Raw genomic sequence first — 24,725 nt, forward strand, 5'->3', positions numbered from 1 at the left:
AAAAAACAGGAATGAAGTGATGTGGTCGCAACCCGTGTTTTACGGTCATGAATAATTTGCACAATGTGTGGCTCTATAAGGCGGTAGATCAATTTCTATTGGAAACTCGGAATTTGCATGCCACAATGCCTATTTTATCAAATATTCACCTTCAGCAACACTGCTCACAATAAAAGATTCATGAAAAACATTTTATTTTGTTAATTGTGTCAGCAGTGTATTTTGAAACCTTCCATCTGATCAGTAATAGCCAACATGGATTCTGATAGTGTCAATTAGGGCTTGCAAACCGGTTTTATAAAACCGGATTCGAATATTTTCTTAGTTAGCCCTCGAATATAGTTTTTTGTTACGCACATTTTCCTTTGTTTGTTTGTTTGTCTGGATCGTTCTACTGCTTTGTTTTAAACATGTTTTTTATTTTATTTTATTTTATTTTATGTTTAGGTACGAATCTCATGGGCATGTGGCCCAAATCTAGGAGGTGTACCTTTTTATCTTCCCACCTGTACATGACACGATGCAGGTGTACTCATTTACGACTGAGTGAGTCGGAGCAATAGCGTAAAAGAAAATGCTCAACATTTCTCCGTTCCATCTATCTTGTTCACCAGGCAAGTTATGGAACATGCCTTATTGGTGGTTACACACTAGAAACAGATTCGCTGAATATTGCATCAAATTTCAATCGTAGAAAGTTTTTTGCTTCTTTATTCCTATTAAATTTGTGATCAAATGTTCTCCAAAAAGCAGCTTCACCAAATTTAGCTTTTATGTAATTTTGAAAATACAATAGATTTAATTGGGGGAAAAAAATTGCAAGTAAATAAATAAAAAATTTCTTTCGTGAAAATTTTGAAACTTGCCTCATTTAGACTCTTCATTCAGTGCTTGCAGGAGTGACGCATAGTATTGTGCCTTTGTTATCTTCAGTATTTTTATTTAAAATTGTCGGTGATATAAATTCCTACTAATTAATATTTATTACTCTTAATGTCTTAGAAATGTATGGAATTATTTTGCTCGAAAAAGCAAAGGTGAAGCACAATGTTCGAAATGTCAGACGATAATGAAGTCGTCTGGAGGATCTATGACATTAAACAAGATAACAGTGAACCTCCCGTAAAAATGGTAAGAACATTAGAAAACTTTATCGTTAAAAAATCTATGGAAGAAGTGATTTCAGTTGCCAAGAGTGAGTTTATACAATCAAGCCTTCACCTTCAGAGAAATAAATATGATAAATTACAACCAGCCTTAGTGAATGGAATTAAAAATATGGTTCTGAATTATTATAAAACTAAGAAAGAAGAACTCATTCAGCATTTCAAAAATTCATTGGTTTTGGGTGCACGGTATTCATTGACTCTAGACGAATATACATCTATACAAAATAAAAGGTATATGAATATAAATGTGCATTCAAAAGACAATCATTGGTCATTAGGTCTTATTGAGATTAATGGTTCACTTGATAGCAGAAGAACTGAGCAAATTGTGAATGGACACTTGAAGGAATTTGGTTTGAACTTGGATGAGGATATTGTTGTCTGCACCACCATGGAGCAGCAATGATGATTAAGTTTGGCAAGCAAATTACGCCTAATCATCAACAATGTATAGCCCATTATATACACCTGTCAGTTATAGATGTACTTCATGAAAAAGCAATCAATTATGGTGCCACAGTCTCTGAGTCTCCCAAAGACAATGAAGAAAATGAAAATAATGAAGAAAGTAGTGATGAAGGAGAAGTTGAAGAAAGACAGCAAGACATGCTTTATCAAACCGACTTTACCGATGAGCTTATTTATTTCTTCAATCCAATGGCCAGTATTGCCCAAACTATTAACAAAGTCAGAAAAATTTGCAAGCTTTTCGAAAATCGCCTATCAAAAATGACATATTACAAAATTTTGTTAAAGCAAAATTTAATGGGAAAGAATATAAACTTATATTAGATTGCAAGACTAGATGGGATAGCATATTCTATATGATTGAGAGATTTTTGAAATTGAAAAATTGCATTCCAAATGCTCTATGTGCAGTACTGTCAACTATGTCTGACGATGACTGGAAAACACTTGAATTGCTATGTGAAACTTTGCGACCAGTTGAAATGATTCTGAAGGCCATAACCTCAGAAGATACAGACTTACTTAAAGCAGAGTCTTCAATAGAATTTCTGCTTGCTAAACTTGATATAGCAGAAAACCCATTTGCTTTAAAGTTTCACCAAAGCCTTCTGCAGCGTTACAATGCAAGACGAAATCGCCAAACTGTGGCTTTGCTGAGCTATCTACACAACCCCAAAAAGTTTAGGAAAGAAAATTCAGGTTCAAGAACATTTGATTTTCCAAGTAAGCAAGTTTTGAAAAAGCATGCTTAAGATTTTTATCAGAGATTATTTGCAAAACATTCCGAAGGAGTCTTAGCGTTGAATGAAGAAACTGAAAATAAATGAACTCTTCTTTTAGAAGAAAACAAAGACGCGTCTCGTTCCGATGCTGGAGATACACTCATGCGAGAGTATGATAGTGTAATAAAGAGATTAACTGAAAAGCCTTCAAAATATCCGAGTGAATTAGAAATCAGCAAAGAATTTAAAATTTTCGAGGCAACTAGCAGTAGAAGTGAAAAGCTGGAGAAAGTTTATAGAGCACTGCTGACAATTAAACCAACAAGTGTCCAATCTGAGAGAGTGTTTTTGATCACTGGTCTCTTTTACACAAAAATAAGGTCAAGTCTATCAGAAAAAATGCTTAATATACTGTGTTTTTTAAAGGATCATTTTCAGAAAAAAGCTGAGCAATAAATAGTAAAGTAATTTCCCCAAGCTGTTTTTTTTTTCACATTATTTTTATTTATTTATTTATTATTATTATAGGGCTTATTATTTTTTTGTTTACTATATGAGAAGATAGTTTTTATTCAAAGGATTTGAATACAATTTGTAATTTTGTATAATCTCAAGCTGGTTACTTTTTTGGAGCATTTTAATTTTTTTATTTTTTTTACTATAAGAGGTGATAGATTTTTTTTTAAAAGATTTGATTACGATTTGTACAATCTACCCAAGCTAAAATAAATACCTGTGTTATAAGCTTTTAATTATTTTCCCTAAGTCTGAGAAAATCGGTTTTAAAACTGGTTTTAAGAGTAAACTTTGGTTAAACTCGGTTTTGAAATTTCTCAGTTTTATGCAAGCCCTAGTGTCAATGCACTGGTTTATATTACCCATCTATGGAATAATTCAGTGGAAAAGTTTGGTGAAACTAAAACAATTTTTCTTGACATTTCTAAGGTTTTTGACTGTGTTTGGCAGAAAGTTCTTCTAAGTAAGCTTCCATCTTATGGATTGCTGACTGTCTTTTGTAACTGGGTATCCAGTTTTATCTCTGACTGCTTTCTCCAGGTGATGGTAGATGGCTTTCTGTTTCCTTAGTTCTCCATCAATGCTGGTGTTCCCCCAAAGTTCAGTTCTTTCTCCCACTCTTTTATTTTTGTATACAGTAATACCCCGACTTACGCTACCCCGACTTACGCGAACTCGGAGTTACGCGGTTCTTGATTTTTTTCGTTTGGCAACGCTGCCGCCCACTATCTTCAAGGTCGTTTTTCATATGTTATCGATATACGGTGCGACGGCGGAGAATGAGAGCGAAAGATGAACAAAATTCAACTTTGCTGCTTTTATGTTTTTTATATCAGTGAAGGGGAAACACATTTCACCATAATAACGTAAAAACCAACACAATTCCAGCTATCGGTATAATCGCAAATGCAATTAGATCGAGTTTACTACCAGTTTATAACAGATTTCACTAGCAGAAACGCAACTGGATTTTTATTGTTTTATGGTAGTAACCCCTAGAAATGTGAGGTATTAATAGTGTATCTCTGCCTTTATGGTGTTGTTTATTCAGTTGCTACATGCGCGCAGCTTTGTTTATGCGTATCAAGCGTGCCTCCTCGTTTTGTAATTGCGCTTTATTCCCTAAAAATGAGTAAAATACTTAATTAAAAGGTGTGAAAAGGAAGCGTCCTGGTGAAGACACTGCAGATTCAGAGAGAAAAAGAAAAGCAATTATCGATAAACAGAGGCGGACTGGGTCAAAAATTCTTACCCGGGAAAATTTATAGTGGCGTCATACTATGGTTTATGGCCAAAATCACACTGGCCCACCGGGGTTTCCCCGGTAAGGCTTATGGCCAGTCCACCTCTGTCGATAGAGAAAAAATATGAAATTGTGAAACGCTTTGAGCGAAATGAAAGACCATGTGATATTGCACGTGCTACAGGCCTAAATGAAGCAACGGCGAAAAGCACACGACAATTGCAAACTTGACAGGTTGAAAATTGAAAAGGGCTCAATTGTAAAGGGCTTAAAAATTTTAGAAAACATAGACTCCAACGAAGAACGCGTTATAGCTACAAAGCAAGGAATAAAAAAATTATTAGCTTGCTACGAAGAAATTCTGCGTGAAAAAAAGAACGCGCTGTGTCGTCAGACGAATTTGTTAGATTTTATGAAGCCATCGACATCGAAATAACTTTTTTACGTAAGTCATTTATTTTTTTAATACATATTTTGTATTAATATGTATAAAGAACTGCAATTTTATTAATATTTTTCTTCTAAACTAGTGTTTTTGTTAGTCCTTGGTCCCAATTAAGCAAAATTTATATGTATTTATATGCAAAGTTGTACCCCGACTTACGCGAATTCGACTTACGCGATTTTCGTCGGACCCACCTATCGCGTAACTTCGGGGTATTACTGTATTAATAACCTGCTTCCACTGACTGGAAATCCTATTAATAGTTTTACTTATTAGCATTAGCAAAGGCATATGATGCAAGAAAGCAAGCTTATGCAGCATCAGCAAAAAAAACCCCTCCCATTTCACTCATCTATTCACTCCAAATGCTTGTCCAGCTCAGCCCTAAATTTATTTATGCTATCGACTTCCACAACAAGAGATGGAAGTCTGTTCCAGCAATCAACTACCTGCTGGCAAATTTCCCACATCCATTCTACAACTGTCTTTCCTCAGTTTGAATCTATGCCCCCTCAGGTTCTTAATCTGAGTAAGAGGAAGAATCCCATCAGCATCGAGCTTGCTCAACCCGTTCAAGGCCTTATACACCTCAATCAGATCATCTCGCATGTGCCTAGTCTCCGTGTGCTGCAATTTGCAGAACTTAAGGCTATCTTGGTAAGAGCACTCCTTATGGTAGCATATTGCATTTCACCTTCCAGTTGGTGCTGTTTGTCCTGCACAAACAACTTCATATTCTCAAACATCCACTGCTAATCCTTCCAAAACTCAGTTCCATCTTATATCTCGAAAAAAGTCTACTGCTACCATGCTGATCTTCGATGACACTCAGATTTCTAGAAAAGATCACATATCTCTATTAGGGATTACTCTGACTTCTAACCTCTATTGGCATAAGCACATCACAAATATTGCTTCCTCTGCATCTAAAAAACTGGGTTTTCTCTTTTGCTCTTGGTGTTATGTTTCTTATAAACAACTACTCACTCTGTACTAATCTCAAATCCACCCTACCATGGAATGTTTTCCCACATTGGAGTGGCGTCCTCATAACCTCTCTGACCTCTAGAATCCATTCAAAAGAGGATAGTTAGGTTAATTAATGACCCATCTTTTACAAATCCCTCCACTCTTTGTCTCATAGACATTCTGTCTCTGCTGCAAACTCATGCCTTTTCTATAGATACTTACATGGGCACTGTTTATCTGAATTGACATTTGTGATTTCCCCCTCTCTCTCTTAAAAAATTAATTTGAATGTGTGCCAAACCAATTCACCATTCATTTAGTGTCCAAATTCAATTCACAGAACTAACTTTTCTTTTTCCTCATTTATCCCTTCAGCTTCTGTTTTTTTGGAACAACTTTCATTCACATATGTTTCCTGAAAATTACAATCTACAGAAATTCAAGTCTAATGCCAACAAGTATCATCAGTCTTCTCAACTTGCAGTCCATGCACAGTACTAAGTACTATTGGTTCTAATACCTTTCATGTGTGAGATTTCATAAAAAAATAATAAAAAAAATGTGCAGTTGCCAAAGATGAGCTAAAGTTCTTAAATCAGAGGTTACTGTACGTATTTGATCATTTTTTTTTTATGTGTAAGCTCTCCCATATAAGATTATTACTATATTTATAACATGATAATCTACAACAGGAACTACAAACAATAACCAGGCTTGCCACGAAGATTGTATTTCCTGTACACGTTATTGACAAAGCCATAAAAGACACCTCCAAGACCATCACACAACCCCACCCAGCAAGGATAGAGGAACCTCCATATGTACACCATACATACCATCAGTCAGCACTAAAATAGCTAAAGAAGCCAAGAAATTTGGTATCTTCACCTTTTTCAAAAGTTCAGCCTCCATCAAGCAGATCGTAAAACAACAGTCCAACAACCTCAACAATCCTAGAGGTTCTATCTGTAAAATAGACTGTAGGTGTGGGGGTACATATATAGGAGAATCATACAGATGTCTACAATGCAGAATCAGAGCACAAAAAAGATGTACAATAGGGAAGAGTTCTAAAGTCAAACACAGCCTTCCATGCTTTCCAATGTGGTGACACTTGGGATTTAAATAACACCAGAATCCTTTTTAGAGATAGGCAATATAACAGAAGGAAATTTAAAGAAGCCTTTCTCATCATTTTAATAAGAATATAGAAGAAGAAATGAGAAACCAGGAAAAGAAAATAGGCCAGTTGTCTGGAGGAGTAGCCCACATACAACCCCTTCCAGACCACCAGAACTAGCCTGCACACCAACCTTGATATTCCAGGGTAGGAGAGGAAAGGTCACCTCAGGATTCCACTACACAAGAGCCCCAGATCTAGGATAGAAAACCCAAGTAGGAGAGCAAAGGACACCTTATGAGTCCACAACACAAGAACCCCAGATCTAGGATAAAAAACCTGGAAGAAATCTATTGGAATCAATCTCTCACCTATAAATTAATTGCTGGCAGCACCTTTTTTGCCTGTATGCACATCAGGTTTCTGGAAGCATTGGCAAGAGGAGTCTGTCAGCAGGTAAGAATTTAATCTCTTTGTATTTGCCTAATTTAATATCTGGTTCTATTGTAATAATAATCCAAACTTAGAATTATTTATTTGCAAATCGTAATTGTAATATCATAATATTGGTAATTGTATTAAAATTTGTAACCCTTTCTATTTTTGTTCCTCCCAACAGCATGGTCTGATGATGGGTATTGGTAAAATACCTGAAATGTTACCTTAATATATAGTAGTTTAGGCAAATAGCTTAATAAACTATATTATTAATTTCACGTGGTATACGAGTGGTATTAAATATAGTAATAATCTTAATGGAAAACAACCACGTAGCATCCTTCCCTAACTATATTAGCTCTCCCATATACCTACATAGGTCTGTGGTTTGACAGTCACTTTAAACATTTTGTCTTTTGACATAACGAATTGCCTCAAAATTTTGCCCTTATATCGTGCTATCTCTTATCTGTATTCTAATTAATTGTAGATACAGTTTATAATGGATGACAGCACAAAAATAGCTTTAAAAATTAGAGGAGTTTGCATTGGGTTGTTTGATTTCTCTTTAGCTGAAACTGAAGAAATTGAGTACTGTATACAGGTCTGGGTGCCTCATTTTCGTAAGGATGCAGAGTTGCTGGAATGAGTACAGAGAAGGGCAACAAGATTGGTGAGGGGAACAAAGGTGTCCTCTTACCAAGAAAGGCTTAAGTTCTGCTAATCGTAGTGTCTGGAGACTTAGGCACCTGCGAGGTGATCTGATTGAGGTGTATAAGGCATTGAAGGGTTTAAGCAGGCTCAATGCTGATGGGATTCTTCTTCCTTAGATTACGAACCTGAGGGGGCATAAACTCAAATTGAGGAAAGAGTTGTAGAATTGATGTGCAGAAATTTGCCTTTAGCGCTGCGGGTAGTTGAGTGTTGGAACAAACTTTCATCTGTTGTTGTGGAAGTTGATAGCTTAAATGAATTCAAGGAAGAACTAGACAGTTTTGGAGCAAATGGATGGGTGTAATGGAAGGATTTTTTTTTTTTTTTTTGCTGATGCTGTATAATCTTGCTTTCTTGCATCATATGCCTTTACTAATGCTAATTCCTCAGAATCCAAAAGTTTATGAAATTGAATAAAATGTAATAATATCCTCAGTGTCCACTCACTCGTGAGTCAAAACATTATGACCACCTATCTCCATGAGTGCGGTGCATCTCACAGTACCTAGGAGTGACATCACCAACTTATAACATATATAGTGATAGCACAGATAGTGCTTATCAGTTTGTTAATACGAAGCCCATACAATGGAGAAAGGGAAGGACTGATAGAGTTTGAACAGGGAATTATTTGTGGTTACAGCATCTCAGCAACTGCAGGCATTGTAGGCTGTTCGAGGGCTGTCATAGTGAAGATGTAGCAGGAATGGACTGAAGAGGGATACAAAACCACTCAATGTGCTAGGATGGGGAGACCACTACCACTGGTCGACGGTCAAGGTGATCAGTGGTTGGCACATGCTGTCTGGGACAATAGATCACACCTGATCATCCCTCAAATAATGGCAAACACTACAACCAGGGCACGAACAGAAATGTTTCCAAGCATACAATCCAGTGGATATGCCTATAAAGTAGGTGAGCTGTGACCAAGTTGACTGACCATCATTAACAGCTCCATCTGCAGTGAGCACAGGAGCACCATTCCTGGACACTGGACGATTGGAAAAAGTCGCCTGACCTGATGAATCAAGGTTACACTACATAATTCTGATGTACAGGTGCATAATTTGACAGTGAGCAGGTGAACAGCTGCAACCAGATTGCACAGTTGGATGAAAACAGGCTGGCAGTGGTGACATCGTGGTTTGGGGGAAGATTTCAGGGACATCACTGGATCCCCTGGTCCCCATTGAACACACCGGCACCACCAGATGCTGCCAGGGCATTGTTTCCAACCAAGTTTTGCCCTACATGGTGATTGTGTATCCAGATGGCTCTGGACTCTTTCAACAATGCTCTGTGTCACAGAGCCCACATGCAAGAATTGTTCATTCAAGGATCATGTCCAAGCATTTCGTGTGCTCCCCTAGCTGCATAATTCCTGACATTGGTCTTGTTGAACGTTTGTATGATGCAGTGGAACACGGTATTTGCAAGTCCATGCCAGTGCCTCATTCTGTTGCTGAATTCCAAGATGTCCTTCTGTCCAGTTGGTCCAGTATACCTTCTGCAGTCTTGGGGAGTCAATGCCACACCTGGTGTAAGTGGTTAATGCGGTGAAAGCTTGCCCAACACACTGTTAGGTAGGCAGTCATATTGTGTTGAATCATGTGTAAATAGAAATGGAGGATAAAATCTGCAGCCATTATCAAACCACTGCAGGATGGAAACTTCCTCAACAATTCATGTTGAGAGAAATGGATCATAATCTGCTATGCTGGTCCAGTGTGGGTTGGCAGATCAACCGTATTTAGCAGTCAGGGGCTTGAACCATGGTCAACTCAAAGAGTACTTGCAATTGCACTACCTGTCATGACTACGACTGCATAAAAAAAATGAACTTGTTTCTGTTATTTTTTTAACATTTTTTCTAATTTCTAAATGTAGAATTTTTTCAACATTTGAGTAAAATTATTAACAGTAATTTTACTCTAATGTTGACCAGTAATTCAAAATAAGAATGAATTAATATTTAAAAACATTTATACTAAAAATTTTCATTTTTAAAAAAATTTTAAATTTCACAATTCTGCTATTAAAGCTCACAACCTGCTGTGCTGTACTGTACTATACTATACTATACTATACTATACTTTTGAGGGCACCTCCGTAGCCAGCTGGGCAGGAGCAGCAGTGTATAGCACACGCTTCTTGATTAGACCGGAGTTTGAGCCCATGACCACAAAATACGGAGGGTGCGGAAAGGTCAGGTAATGACCACCGCATATCCACGGAGCAATATGGCCTTAGTTGCTAATGCTTCTAAAAACCAAATAACAGTAACAACAACTATACTTTTGAATATATGGTAATGTAGTTGTCATAAATAAAATATATTGATTAAAATGATAACCATAGAAATAGATTTGTTTACTTTTATAATAAGTATTTTATAATTTTATTTATTTATCATCGATTTCAAAGTTGATATTTAATAAAATTAAAAGAACCTTTATCTCTGTATGTCAGAAAAGCACAGCAGAACTTATTCAAATGATTTTTTTTATGATTTATTCACTTATACAACAAAATGTCTTGTTTTTTCCACAGGGCTCATTGCTAATTTGATTTTATTATCAAGAATTAGCCATCTTGTGAGGCATTGAACATCATCTCTTACTTGATCCTAGAAAACTCTGATTGTCCTCTCTTCATATTAGATTAAATTTTGTGAAAAATTTTATCCGAATGATGGGCAAAGAGGGCTGTAATTTCTAGTACTTAAAATTTGGTTGGGTAAATGAGAGATAGTGCTTTTAGTGATAGACTAAATTAGCCAAAACCGTCAGCTTGGATTGTACTTTTTAAATCACTATTTCAGAAGTTGGGGAGGGGTCACCTAACTATGAACTATTGAACATCTTCTTTAAGCTTCCAAGCACTTGGGTCTAGTATGAATTTTAAAGTTTAATTTTTATAAATTTAATTTGGAGTTTTTCCCAACAAACTTTAAAGATGTCACTTGTGAACATAAGAACAATTCCATCAGAGTACTTGCACAATGAAGAGAATAGATGTGCAGAAGTTTGCCTTTAGTCAGCGGGTGGTTGATTGCTGAAACAAACTCCCATCTGTTATTGTGGAAGTTGATATCTTAAATAAATTCAAAGAAGAACTAGATAAACTGATGCTGTGTGAGCTTGCTTTCTTGCATCATTTGCCACTGCTAATACTGCTAATTTCCCTAGGCAAGCTGAGTACCAATATACTAGCAAGGTACAGCTGCACACTAATGAAAGTCATTTTGAATGCTAGTACAGTAAGTCCTCGTATAGCACGATAGTTGCGTTCCTAGAAACCCTCGTGCAATGCAAAATCGTGCAATATAAACAGGCCCTATGGGAAAAATGGGGTTAGGTGCCGACCACCCAAGGCTGAACACACATTTGTAACCAAAACATTACCAAACACAATAAATAATCGTAATAAAATACTTAACCCATTTTATTACGACTATTACGTAATAAAATATTGCTAATGCTTTTACTTCTGTCGTAAGCAAACTTGTTTTTTGTTTGATTTTCTATCCAAACAGATGACAGCCGTTCCATCTCTTTCCAATTCTTAATCTAATGGATTTTAATTACACTTTGAGTTGTTCCCACTATGAAAGTTATTTTCTCTGCATTCTTTGTAATTCTCGGCGTTGCCTCATTTAGGTCTGTAGCACGTGCAATACCACATGGTCTTTCATTTCGCTCAAAGCTTTTTACAATTTCATATTTTTTCTCTATCGACAGAGGCGGACTGGCCATAAGCCTTACCGGGGAAACCCCGGTGGGCCGGAGGCCTGTGTGATTTTGGCCATAAACCATAGTATGAGGCCACTATAAATTTTCCCGGGTAAGAATTTTTGATCCAGTCCGCCTCTGTTTATCGATATTGCTTTTCTTTTTCTCTCTGAATCTGCAGTATCTTCACCACGATGCTTCCTTTTCATACCTTTTAAGTATTTTACTCATTTTTAGGGAACAAAGCACAATTACAAAACGAGGAGGCACGCTTGATACACATAAACAAAGCTGCACGTGTGTAGCAACTGAATAAACAACACTGTAAAAGCTGAGATACACTATTAACACTTCACATTTTACTAAAGCACATTTCTAGGGGTTACTACAATAAAACAATAAAAACAATTTCCAGTTGCGTTTCTGCTAGTGGAATCTGTTATAAACTGGTAGTAAACTCGATCTAATTGCATTTGCGATTATGCCGATAGCTGGAATTGTGTTGATTTTTACGTTATTATGGTGAAATGTGTTTCCCCTTCACTGATATAAAAAACATAAATACATTTTCAGAATCTTCTCTTCATTCCTATCGTGTTGCGTTCAGTTGGGGTGATTCTGTGTTCAACTGCCATTTCTTGTAAACACAAAGGCGAATCGTGCATAAGTGAATTCGGTTCGTGTTATATAAGATACCGTTCCCCTATTTATAAATCGTGTATGATCGAATTCGCGTAATGTAAACACGTGTTATACGAGGACTGACTGTATTAGTACAGGCATATGATGCAAGACAGCAAGCTTATACAGCATCAGCCCAAAAAAAAAAAAAAAAAAAAAACTTCCCATTTCACCCATCCATTCATAACAAATGTTTGTCTAGTTCTGCCTTGAATTTATTTAAGCTATCAACTTCCACAACGACAGATGGAAGATTTTACAGCAATCAACTACCCACTGGAGAAATACAAATTTCCGAACATCTATTCGACAACTGCTTTGTAAAACATGCTTTGTAAAAATGATAGGTAGAACAGGACCAGGGTATGTCTGCCAGGGGCAAAGGTTGATGACGTTGTAGAGCGAATATCATCTTTTAAGGGCACAAAAGGTGATATAGTTGTACACGTTGGCACTAATAATATTAAGAGTAGGAGACCGGCAGAATTACTTAACAAGTACAGGTCACTGTTGAACAAAAGCCGAGAATTAGGGTTGAATTTGAAAGTGTCTGCAATTCTGCCCAGACACGATAGGAGGGAGTATATGATGAGAGCCTTGTCGATCAATTCGGCCCTGGAAAGATTGTGCAAGGCTCAAGGGGTAGAATTTTTTTCAGCCTGGACTGTACTTGTTAACAGGAGAGATTGCTTCTACAGGGATGGGATACACTTAAATAGAAAGGGTGCAAGAATATTTGCTGATGCTATCGAGGCAGTGTTAGGTGGGTCGGAAAACTGCTAGCTCGGGGGGAGACAAAGACCAATAGATTGACAGTAGCCACTGGCAGAGGTGAAAGAGATTCTTGCACTGCTTCTATTAGAATGAGCAGAAGCCTGAAAAACAAGATGCATGGTATTTCAGAGACTGCTGGGAGCCATTGCGGTACAAGTAAACACATGGGTTGTGTTAGGGTAGCTAAGAATAGAAACAGGTGCAGGTATACTTGCGTGTACACCAATGCTAGGAGTTTAGTAAATAAATTTGATGAATTTGAGGTATTGCTCAAAACATCGAAGGCAGATATTGTTGGGATATCAGAGACGTGGTGTCACACAGATATAAGGGATGCGGAACTGCAATTTGGGGAGTACAACGTCTACAGAAAGGACAGACAGGATAGGAAGGGGGGGAGGTGTTATGCTATTAGTTAAGAAACACATAAAAACCAAGGAAGTGAAGCCAGTCGACATCGCTGGACAGTGCAGTGTGGAGTCAGTTTGGTGTGACATAAGCATTGGGAGATCAAAATTGAGAGTAGGAGTGTGCTATAGGCCTAATGACTCTGATGAGTATAATAAGGAACTGTACAGGGAAATAGAGTGGGCCAGTAAATCAGAGAGTCTTATAATGGGAGATTTTAATTTCCCAGATATTGACTGGATTTTGGGGGCTGGTTACTCACACACTAGCAGGGCTTTTGTGGATTTATTGGATGATTGTTTTCTACATCAGCATGTTCGGGAGGCAACTAGAGGGAGTAATACTCTTGATTTGATTATCAGCAGTGATTCTTCATGCATTAAGAATCTGCAGATAAATGAACCACTAGGTGGCAGTGATCACAGTGTGCTGAAGTGGGATTTACTCAAAGAGGTGACTACCATTAGGGGTAAAGGGAAGGGTTATTGCTTCCGTAAAGGCGACTACGATGGACTGAGACAGTATTTAAATTCTATACAGTGGGACCAACTGATGATGTTACCAACAGCAAATTCAAAATGGGAAGCATTCAAAGAACTTATCTTGGAAGCTACTAGGCTTTACATACCAACTAAGAAATATTGTTCAAGGTTTAGGCCAAAATGGATGTCAGATGAACTAATGAGGCATATGGCAGAGAAGAAAAATGCATGGGATACATACAAATTAACACATGACACAGAAGCCTATGATAGATACAAGTTGATATGCAACCAAGTTACAAAGGAGGTTAGGCAGGCGAAGGCAGATTACGAGAAATCCTTGGCAAGGGATGCAAAGAAAAACAGCAAAGAGTTCTTTACTTATGTAAACTCTAGAAGGAAGGGGATGAATCAGATTGGTCCACTTGATATTGATGGGTCAAGTGTTGATGATCCTGCTCAGGTAGCTAACAAACTAAATGAATATTTTGCATCGACATTCACACATGAGGAGTTATTCAGCGAGGGGAATGCCAGAGGTGTATTCAACTCTAGCAGTAAGCTACAGAATCTTGAAATAACTGGGAGTAAAGTGGAGGAGAAACTGTTGAAGATAAACACAAGAAAGGCACCCGGGGTGGATGGTATCTATCCAGTTATATTAAAGGAGGCAGCAAAGGAAGTAAGCAAACCCTTAGCCATAATTATGAGAGCTTCCTTGGACTCAGGGGAGGTACCCATAGACTGGAAATGTGCAAATGTGACCCCAATTCACAAAGGAGGATCAAAGGCTGACACAAGTAATTATAGACCTGTGAGCTTAACTTCTGTTCCAGGAAAATTAATGGAGGCACTGGTTAAAGAAGCACTGCAGGATCATTTAGACAAGACTTCAGTTATAGCTCAGACACAGCATGGTTTTGTTAAGGGGAAGTCTTGCCTGACCAACTTGATTGGATATTATGATGCAGTCACAAAAGAACTGGATGCAGGGAATAACTTTGATATTATATACTTGCATCTTAGAAAGGCTTTTGATACTGTTGCACATGGAATACTGCTACACAAATTGGAGCAGTGTGACATTGGAGGCAAATTGCTGCTATGGATAAAGGGGTGGTTGAAGGGGAGAAGACAGAGAGTGGTAATCAATGGACACTGCTCATCGTGGACTGATGTTATTAGTGGAGTCCCTCAGGGCTCAGTGTTGGGTCCATTGTTGTTTTCTGTATTTATAAATGATATTGATGATGGTATATCGGGCTTAATGTCCAAGTTTGCAGACGATACAAAGGTTGGCAGGGTTGTCAAGGACACTACTGACACTATGCTGCTGCAACAGGATCTGGAAAGGTTGAGCAGATGGGCTGAGAGGTGGCAAATGAAGTTTAACATTGACAAATGTAAAGTACTACACATGGGAAACAGCAACCCCAGAGCAACGTATCAACTCTGTGGTACAACACTGACAGTGGTAGAGAATGAAAGGGACTTGGGGGTGGTTGTGCAGGCAGATATGAAGTTCTCTGAGCAGTGCAGACGGGCTGCAAGAGTAGCTCATGGAGTATTGTCAATGATATACAGGAATTTTTCCAGCAGGGATAAGGAGGTGATTATTCCATTGTATAAGGCGATGGTCAGGCCACACCTAGAGTACTGTATACAGGTCTGGAGGCCTCATTTCAAGAAGGATGTAGAGCTGCTGGAACGAGTGCAGAGAAGGGCAACAAGATTAGTGAATGGAACAAAGGGGTGCTCTTACGAAGAAAGGCTTAAGTTTTGCAAATTACAGTGTCTGGAGACTAGGCACCAGCGAGGTGATCTGATAGAGGTGTATAAAGCCTTGAATGGTTTAAGCATGCTCAATGCTGATGGGATTCTTCCTCTAGCTCAGAAAAATCACCTGAGAGGGCATAAATTCAAATTGAGGAAAGACAGATGTAGGATAGACGTGCGGAAATTTGCCTTTAGCCAGCGGGTGGTTGGTTGGTGGAACAGACTTCCATCCCTTGTGGTGGAGGTTGATAGCCTAAATAAGTTTAAGGCTCAGCTGGACAGGTATTTTGAACGAACAGAGGGGTGAAGTGGAAGTGGTTTATTTTTTTATTTTTTATTTTTTGGCTGATGCTGCATAAGCTTGCTTTCTTGCATCAAATGCCTCTACTAATGCTAATGCTAACTGTCTTTCCTCAATTCAGTTTATGAACCCCCCCCCCTCAGGTTTGTAATCTGAGCAAGAGGAAGAATCCTTCTCTCCTGCTCAATCCATTCAAGGCCTTATACATCTCAATCAGATTGCCTTGCAGGTGCCTAGTCTCCAGATGCTGCAATTTGCAGAATTTAAGCCTTTCTTCATAAGAGCACCCCTTTGTTCCCCTAACCAGTCTTGTTGCCCTTCTCTGTACTCGTTCTAGCAACTCTACATCCTTCCTAAAATGAAGCTTCTAGACCTGTATGCAGTACTCAAGGTATGGTCTGACCATTGCCTTATACAAGTGAATAATCACCTCCTTATCCCTGCTCACAAAATTGCTGTATGTATATCATTGACAAAACCCCATGAAACCCCTACTCTGGCAACCAGTCTGCACTGCTCAGAAAACTTCATATCTGACTGCACAATTACCCCCAGGTCCCTTTCATTCTCCACTACCCGAGTGAAATGCCACCCAGTTGGTATGTTACTCAGGGGTTACTGCTACCCATGCATTTGTCAATGTTAAACTTCAGTTGCCACTTCTCAGCCTATCTGCCCAACTTTTCCAGATCCTGTTGCATACTATCATTACTGTTATTAACCACCCTCCTAACCTTTGTATCATATGCAAACTTCGACATTAAGCTTGATATACCTTCATCAATGCCATTGATAAATATACAAAACAACAATGGGCCCAACACTGAACCCTGGGGGACACCGCTAATAATATTAGTCCACGAAGATCTGTGTCCATTGATTTACAACTCTGTCTTCTCCTACTCAACCATCCTTTTATCCATTGTAGCAACTTGCCCTTAATGCCATACTGCTCCAATTTGTACAGTATTCTTCCATGTGCAACAGTATCAAATGGTTTACTGAAATTCATGTATATGATATCAAAATTATTTTTGGCATTCAGTGACCACACTTTGTGACCACATCATAGTATCCAATCAAATTGGTCAGACAAGGCCTCCCTTTAACAAACCCAGGCTGTGTCTGAATTATTGCTGCAGTCTTGTCTAAATGATTCTGCAATGCTTCTTTAACCAGTGATTCCATTATTTTTCCTGGAACAGAAGTCAGACTAACAGGTCTGTAATTACTCATGTCACCCTTTGATCCCCCTTTGTGAATTGGCGCTACATTTGCACATCTTGAGTCTATGGGGCATCCCCTGAGTGCAGGGATGCTCTCATAATTATGGCTAAGGGTTTGCTTACTTCCTTTGCCACCTCCTTTAATATAACTGGATAGATCCATCTACCCCAGTGCCTTTCATAAGTGTTTAACTTCAACAATTTTTCCTCCACTTTGCTCTCAGTTATTACAAAATCATTTAACTCCCTGTTAGAGTTTGATAAACATCCGGCCCTCTCCTCCTTGAATAACTTCTCATGTGTGAATGTAGATGCAAAATACTCATTTAGTTTGGCAGCAATCTGATTCATCTCCTTCCTTTTATAGTTTATATTTGTAAAAAAATCTTTACTGTTTTTCTTTGCATCCTTTGCCAAAGATTTCTCATAATCTGCCTTCTCTTGTCTAACCTCCTTTTTGACTTAATTACAGACTAGCTTATATCTACCATAGGCTTCTGTGTCACCTGATAATTTATATGCATCCCATGCATTCTTCTTCTCTGCCACGAGTCTCATTAGTTCATGTGACATCCATTTGCGCCTAAACCTAGTTGGAACAAAAAGCCTAGTAGCTTCCAAGATTACTTCTTTGAATGCTTCCCATTTAGAATTTGCTGTTGGTAACATCATCATTTAGTTCCAATGTATAGAATTTACAAAATATCTGAGAGCACTATAGTCACCTTTACGAAAGCAAAAACCCTTCCCTTTACCACTGGTGGTAGTTACATCTTTAAGTAAATCCCACATCTGTACTCTATGATCACTACCACCTAATGGTTCCTTTATCTGTAAATTCTTAATGCATGAATAATCACTGCTGATAATCATATCAAGAGTGTTACTCCCTCTGATTGCCTCTCTAACATGCTGCTCTAGAAAACAATCAAGTAAATCCACAAAATCCTTACTAGTGTGCGGGTGACCAACCCACAAGTTCCAGTCAATATCTAGGAAGTTAAAATCCCCCATTATATGACACTCAGATTTACTGGAGCAGTCTATTTCTCTGCATAATTTTTCAATGTACTCATCACAGTCATTAGGCCTATAACAAACTCCTACCCTCATTTTTGCTTTCCCAGTGGTACTTATGTCTGACCAAACTGACTAATCATTGCACTCTCCATAATTGTCAACTGGATGCACTTCCTTATATTTTATGTGTTTCTTAACTAACTGCATAACTCCTCCTCCCTTTCTCTACACATTGTACTCTCTTAGCCATAATTATGAGAGCTTCCTTGGACTCAGGGGAGGTACCCATAGACTGGAGATGTGCAAATGTGACCCCAATTCACAAAGGAGGGTCAAAGGCTGACACAAGTAATTATAGACCTGTGAGTTTAACTTCTGTTCCAGGAAAATTAATGGGGGCACTGGTTAAAGAAGCACTGCAGGATCATCTAGACAAGACTTCAATTATAGCTCAAACACAGCATGGGTTTGTTAAGGAAAAGTCTTGCCTGACCAATTTGATTGGATACTATGATGCAGTCACAAAAGAACTGGATGCAGGGAATAACTTTGATATTATATATTTGGATCTTAGAAAGGCTTTTGATACTGTTGCACATGGAAGACTGCTACACAAATTGGAGCAGTGTGACATTGGAGGCAAATTGCTGTTATGGATAAAGGGGTGGTTGAGGGGGAGAAGACAGAGAGTGGTAATCAATGGATACTGCTCATCATGGACTAATGATATTAGTGGAGTCCCTCAGGGTTCAGTGTTGGGTCCATTATTGTTTTCTGTATTTATAAATGACATTGATGGTGGTATATCAAGCTTAATGTCCAAGTTTGCAGATCATACAAAGGTTGGCAGGGTTGTTAAGGACACTATTGACTCTGTGCTGCTGCAACAGGATCTCGAAAGGTTGAGCAGATGGGCTGAGATGTGGCAAATCAAGTTTAAAATTGACAAATGTAAAGTACTACATATGGAAAACAGCAACCCCAGAGCAACGTATCAACTCTGTGGTACTATACTGACAGTGGTAGAGAATGAAAAGGACCTGGAAGTAATTAGCATTAGCATTAGTAGAGGCATATGATGCAAGAAAGCAAGCTTATTCAGCATCAGCCAAAAAAAAAAAAACACAACCACTACTCCCATTTCACCCCTCCGTTCGTTCGAAATACCTGTCCAGCTGAGCCTTAAATTTGTTTATGCTATCAACTTCAACAACAAGTGATGGAAGTCTATTCCACAAACCAACTGCCCGCTGGCTAAAGGCAAATTTCCGCAAATCTATCCGACATCCGTCCTTCCTCAATTTGAATTTATGCCCTCTCAGGTGATTATTCTGAGCAAGAGGAAGAATCCCATCGGCATTGAGCATGCTCAAGCCATTCAAAGCCTTATACACCTCTATCAGATCACTTCGCCGATGCCTAGTCTCCAGACTCTGTAATTTGCAAAACTTAAGCCTTTCTTCGTAAGAGCAACCCTTTGTTCCATTCACTAATCTTGTTGCCCTTCTCTGTACTCGTTCCAGCAGCTCTACATCCTTCTTGAAATGAGGTCTCCAGACCTGTATACAGTACTCAAGGTGTGGCCTGACCAATGCCTTATACAAGGGAATAATCACATCCCTATCCCTGCTAGAAAAATTCCTGTATATCATTGACAAGACACCATGATCTACTCTTTCAGCTCGTCTGCACTGAACTTCAGTGCAGAACTTCAGTCATCAGAGAACTTCATATCTGCCTGCACAATTACCCCCAGGTCCTTTTCATTCTCTACCACTGTCAGCGTAGTACCACAGAGTTGATACATTGATCTGGGGTTACTGTTTCCCATATGTAGTACTTTACATTTGTCAATGTTAAACTTCATTTGCCACCTCTCAGCCCATCTGCTCAACCTTTCCAGATCCTGTTGCAGCAGCATAGCATCAGTAGTGTCCTTAACAACCCTGCCAACCTTTGTATCGTCTGCAAACTTGGACATTAAGCTTGATATACCATCATCTATATCATTTATAAATACAGAAAACACCATTGGACCCAACACTGAACCCTGAGGAACTCCACTAATAACATTAGTCCACGTTGAGCGGTGTCCATTGATTACCACTCTCTGTCTTCTGCCACTCAACCATCCCTTTATCCATAGCAGCAATTTCCCTCCAATGCCACACTGCTCCAATTTGTGCAGCAGTCTTCCATGCGCAACAGTATCAAAAGCCTTTCTAAGATCCAAATATATAATATCAAAGTTATTCCCTGCATCCAGTTCTTTTGTGACTACATCATAGTATCCAATCAAATTGGTCAGACAAGACCTGCCCTTAACAAAACCATACTGTGTCTGAGCTATAACTGAATTCTTTTCCAGGTGATCCTGCAGTGCTTCTTTAACCAGTGCCTCCATTAATTTTCCTGAAACCGAAGTTAAACTAACGGGTCTATAATTACTTGTGTCAGCCTTTGATCCTCCTTTGTGAATTGGGGTTACATTTGCACATCTCCAGTCTATGGGTACCTCCCCTGAGTCCAAGGAAGCTCTCATAATTATGGCTAGGGGTTTGCTTACTTCATTTGCTGCCTCCTTTAATATAACTGGATAGATCCCATCCACCCCGGGTGCCTTTTTTATATTTATCCTCAACAATTTCTCCTCCACTTTTCTCTCAGTTATTAGAAAATCATCTAGCTCACTGCCAATGTTTACTTCCCCTATGACATTCCCCTTCCCGAATAACTCCTCATGTGTGAATGTAGATGCAAAATACTTGTTTAGATTGTTAGCCACCTGAGCAGGATCCTCAACTGTTGAACCATCAACATCCAGTAGACCAATCTGATTCATTCCTTTCCATCCCTTCCTTCTTGAGTTTAAATAGGTAAAGAACTCTTTTCTGTTTTTCTTTGCATCCTTTGCCAAGGATTTCTCATAATCTGCCTTTGCCTGCCTAATCTCCTTTGTGACTTGGTTACAAACCAACTTATATCTATCATAGGCTTCCATGTCACCCATTAATTTGTATGTATCCCATGCATTTTTCTTCTCTGCCATATGCCTCATTAGTTCATCTGACATCCATTTTGGCCTAAACCTTGAACAATATTTCTTAGTTGGTATGTAAAGCCTAGTAGCTTCCAAGATAAGTTCTTTGAATGCTTCCCATTTTGAATTTGCTGTTGGTAACATCATCAGTTGGTCCCACTGTATAGAATTTAAATACTGTCTCAGTCCATCGTAGTCGCTTTTACGGAAGCAATAACCCTTCCCTTTACCCCTAATGGTAGTTACCTCTTTGAGTAAATCCCACTTCAGCACACTGTGATCACTGCCACCTAGTGGTTCATTTATCTGTAGATTCTTAATGCATGAAGAATCACTGCTGATAATCAAATCAAGAGTATTACTCCCTCTAGTTGCCTCCCGAACATGCTGATGTAGAAAACATGATGTAGAATAAATCCACAAAAGCCCTGCTAGTGTGTGAGTGACCAGCCCCCAAATTCCAGTCAATATCTGGGAAATTAAAATCTCCCATTATAAGACTCTCTGATTTACTGGCCCACTCTATTTCCCTGTACAGTTTCTTATTATACTCATCAGAGTCATTAGGCCTATAGCACACTCCTACTCTCAATTTTGATCTCCCAATGCTTATGTCACACCAAACTGACTCAACACTGCACTGTCCAGCGATGTCGACTGGCTTCACTTCCTTGGATTTTGTGTTTCTTAACTAATAGCATAACCCCTCCCCCCTTCCTATCCTGTCTATCCTTTCTGTAGACGTTGTACTCCCCAAATTGCAGTTCTGCATCCCTTATATCTGTGTGACACCACGTCTCTGATATCCCAACAATATCTGCCTTTGATGTTTTGAGCAATACCTCAAATTCATCAAATTTATTTACTAAACTCCTAGCATTGGTGTACACGCAAGTATACATGCACCTGTTTCTATTCTTAGCTACCCTAACACAACCCATGTGTTTACTTGTACCGCAATGACTTCCAGCAGTCTCTGAAATATCCTGCATATTGTTTTTCAGGCTTCTGCTCATTCCAATAGAAGCAGTGCAAGAATCTCTTTCACCTCTGCCAGTGGCTACTGTTAATCTATTTGTCTTTGTCTCCCCCCAAGCTAGCAGTTTTCCGACCCACCTAACACTGCCTCGATAGCATCAGCAAATATTCTTGCACCCTTTCTATTTAAGTGTATCCCATCCGTGTAGAAGCAATCTCTTCGGTTAACAAGTACAGTCCAGGCTGAAAAAAATTCTACCCCTTGAGCCTTGCACAATCTTTCCAGGGCCGAATTCATCGACAAGGCTCTCATCATATACTCCCTCCTATCGTGTCTGGGTAATTGTGCAGCAGATATGAAGTTCTCTGAGCAGTGCAAATGGGCTGCAAGAGTAGCTCATGTTGTCTTGTCAATGATATACAGGAATTTTTCTAGCAGGGATAAGGAGGTGATTATTCCCTTTTATAAGCCAATGGTCAGGCCACACCTTGAGTACTGTATACAGGTCTGGAGGCCTCATTTCAAGAAGGATGTAAAGCTGCTGGAACGAGTACAGAGAAGGGCAACAAGATTAGTGAATGGAACAAAGGGGTTGCTCTTACGAAGAAAGGCTTAAGTTTTGCAAATTACAGTGTTTGGAGACTAGGCACCAGCCAGGTGATCTGATAGAGGTGTATAAAGCCTTGAATGGTTTGAGTATGCTGAATGCTGATGGGATTCTGCCTCTTGCTCAGAAAAATCACCTGAGAGGGCATAAATTCAAATTGAGGAAAGACAGATGTAGGATAGATGTGCGGAAGTTTGCCTTTAGCCAGCGGGCAGTTGGTTGGTGGAGCAGACTTCCATCCCTTGTCGTGGAAGTTGATAGTCTAAATAAGTTTAAGGCTCAGCTGGACAGGTATTTTGAGCGAACAGAGGGGTGAAGTGGAAGTGGTTATTTTTTTCATTTTTTTATTTATTTATTTATTTTATTTAATTTATTATTATTTTTTTTGGCTGATGCTGCATAAGCTTGCTTTCTTGCATCAAATGCATCTGCTAATGCTATAGGCTTTTTTTTCACTCCGTGGCTGAGTTAGTGGGTCTCAGGCATAGATAGCCAAGTTTCCCCCCCCCCCCAAAAAAAAAAAAAAAACTGGGGTTTTTTGTCCAGCAAAACATGAAAATTGAGCAGAGAATACATGCAATTTACAGACACAATACACATGGATATGTGAATTAACATTCTGGGTGAACCTAATGTAAAAGCTTGAATTATATCAAGTTTGTCACTAAACTTTAATGTTGTTGTTCTTTTCTTCTTTGTATGAGGTTTATTAACTTAAGAGCCATAGTGAGGGTTTTTAATTTAAAATAAATGTAAAAGAGCAGTATTATCTGTGCTATCAGTACAGAATTCACTTTGAAAATGATGAATGTAAACAAATACAGTAATCACGTGACTTGCCGTTTTCTCTTTTTGACACTGCAGTACATCTGCACTGTATGTATACATCTGATCTCAATATGCCATTATTTTGACAGTCTACTGTACATTCCTTTGTTCTTTTAATGTAATCCATGTTTTAAAAATACAGTTTTCTTCCTGCTTTGGTATAATATAGCTTTTTAAATATTTATTTTTCTGAACAGAGCAAGAAAAATACAGACAAAAATGGAGGTGATTTTATTGGATTTGGAGAGAGCAGTAGCGATTCTGAAAATAGTGATATAGAAGCTGCTGGAAATCTTGCTTGCAGAGATGATGATCAGGATGCATATAGTAATATACTTTTTGAGGAACATTTACTGGATGGACTACCTAACTGGTTAGACAGACTATTTGAAGGTTCTACTCAGCGTTATTATATCCAGTACTGGCCAGAAAATATGAAGTAATGACAGTGATCACAGTGGTTCTTTTCTTTTATAGTCATATTTATTTATTTATTTATTTAATTATTTATATGTGTATTGGTCATTTGGAACTTGAATATTAGATATGAACAAATACCATATTTCTAAAAAAAGCAATTAAATCTTGTATGAAAGATATGTGTAATATTTTAGATCACTAAATCAAAAATTAATAATACAAAGCAATTGACACTTAACGCCACATAAGCTTAATAGTAAGATTTATTGGACACTGAGCAATTTCTGTTATACTGATCTGTTATGAAGTTTTCTGATCAATGCAGACAGGCTGCCAGGGCAGGTCATGGGGCTTTGTCAATGATATATAGGAATTTTGCTAGCAGGGAAAAGCAGGTCATTGTCCCTCTGTATAAGGCAATGGTCAGGCCACGCCTTGAGTACTGCGCACAGGTCTGGAGGCCTCATTTTAGGAAGGATGTAGATTTACTTGAGCGTGTACAGAGAAGGGCAACAAGATTGGTGAGGGAATGAAGGGATCCTCTTACCAAGAGAGGCTTAAGTTCTGCAAATTGCAGTGGCTGGAGACTAGGCACCTGCGCGGTGATCTGATTGAGGTGTATAAGGCCTTGAATGGGTTGAGCAC

General features: G+C 38.6%; 1 protein-coding gene across 2 annotated transcripts in view; it reads left to right on the plus strand.

Annotated features, from left to right (window-relative positions):
• l(3)80Fg (dnaJ homolog subfamily C member 16 l(3)80Fg) overlaps positions 1-24,103 on the plus strand; it is a 330,832-nt gene extending 306,729 nt beyond the window's left edge. The window contains exons 11-12 of one of the 2 annotated variants that reach the window (XM_090383988.1): positions 13,193-13,198; positions 23,886-24,103. In XM_090383988.1, the coding sequence (XP_090240114.1) occupies positions 13,193-13,198; positions 23,886-24,103 (224 nt within the window). Of the gene's footprint in view, positions 1-13,192; positions 13,199-23,857 lie in introns of both variants that reach the window. The other variant, XM_090383987.1, reaches the window with a different exon arrangement.
• The last annotated feature ends 622 nt before the right edge of the window (positions 24,104-24,725 follow it).

Source organism: Mastigoproctus giganteus, chromosome 10 (assembly GCF_048544385.1).
Source record: "Mastigoproctus giganteus isolate SK-2022 chromosome 10, ASM4854438v1, whole genome shotgun sequence".
Classification (NCBI taxonomy): Eukaryota; Metazoa; Arthropoda; class Arachnida; order Uropygi; family Thelyphonidae; genus Mastigoproctus; species Mastigoproctus giganteus.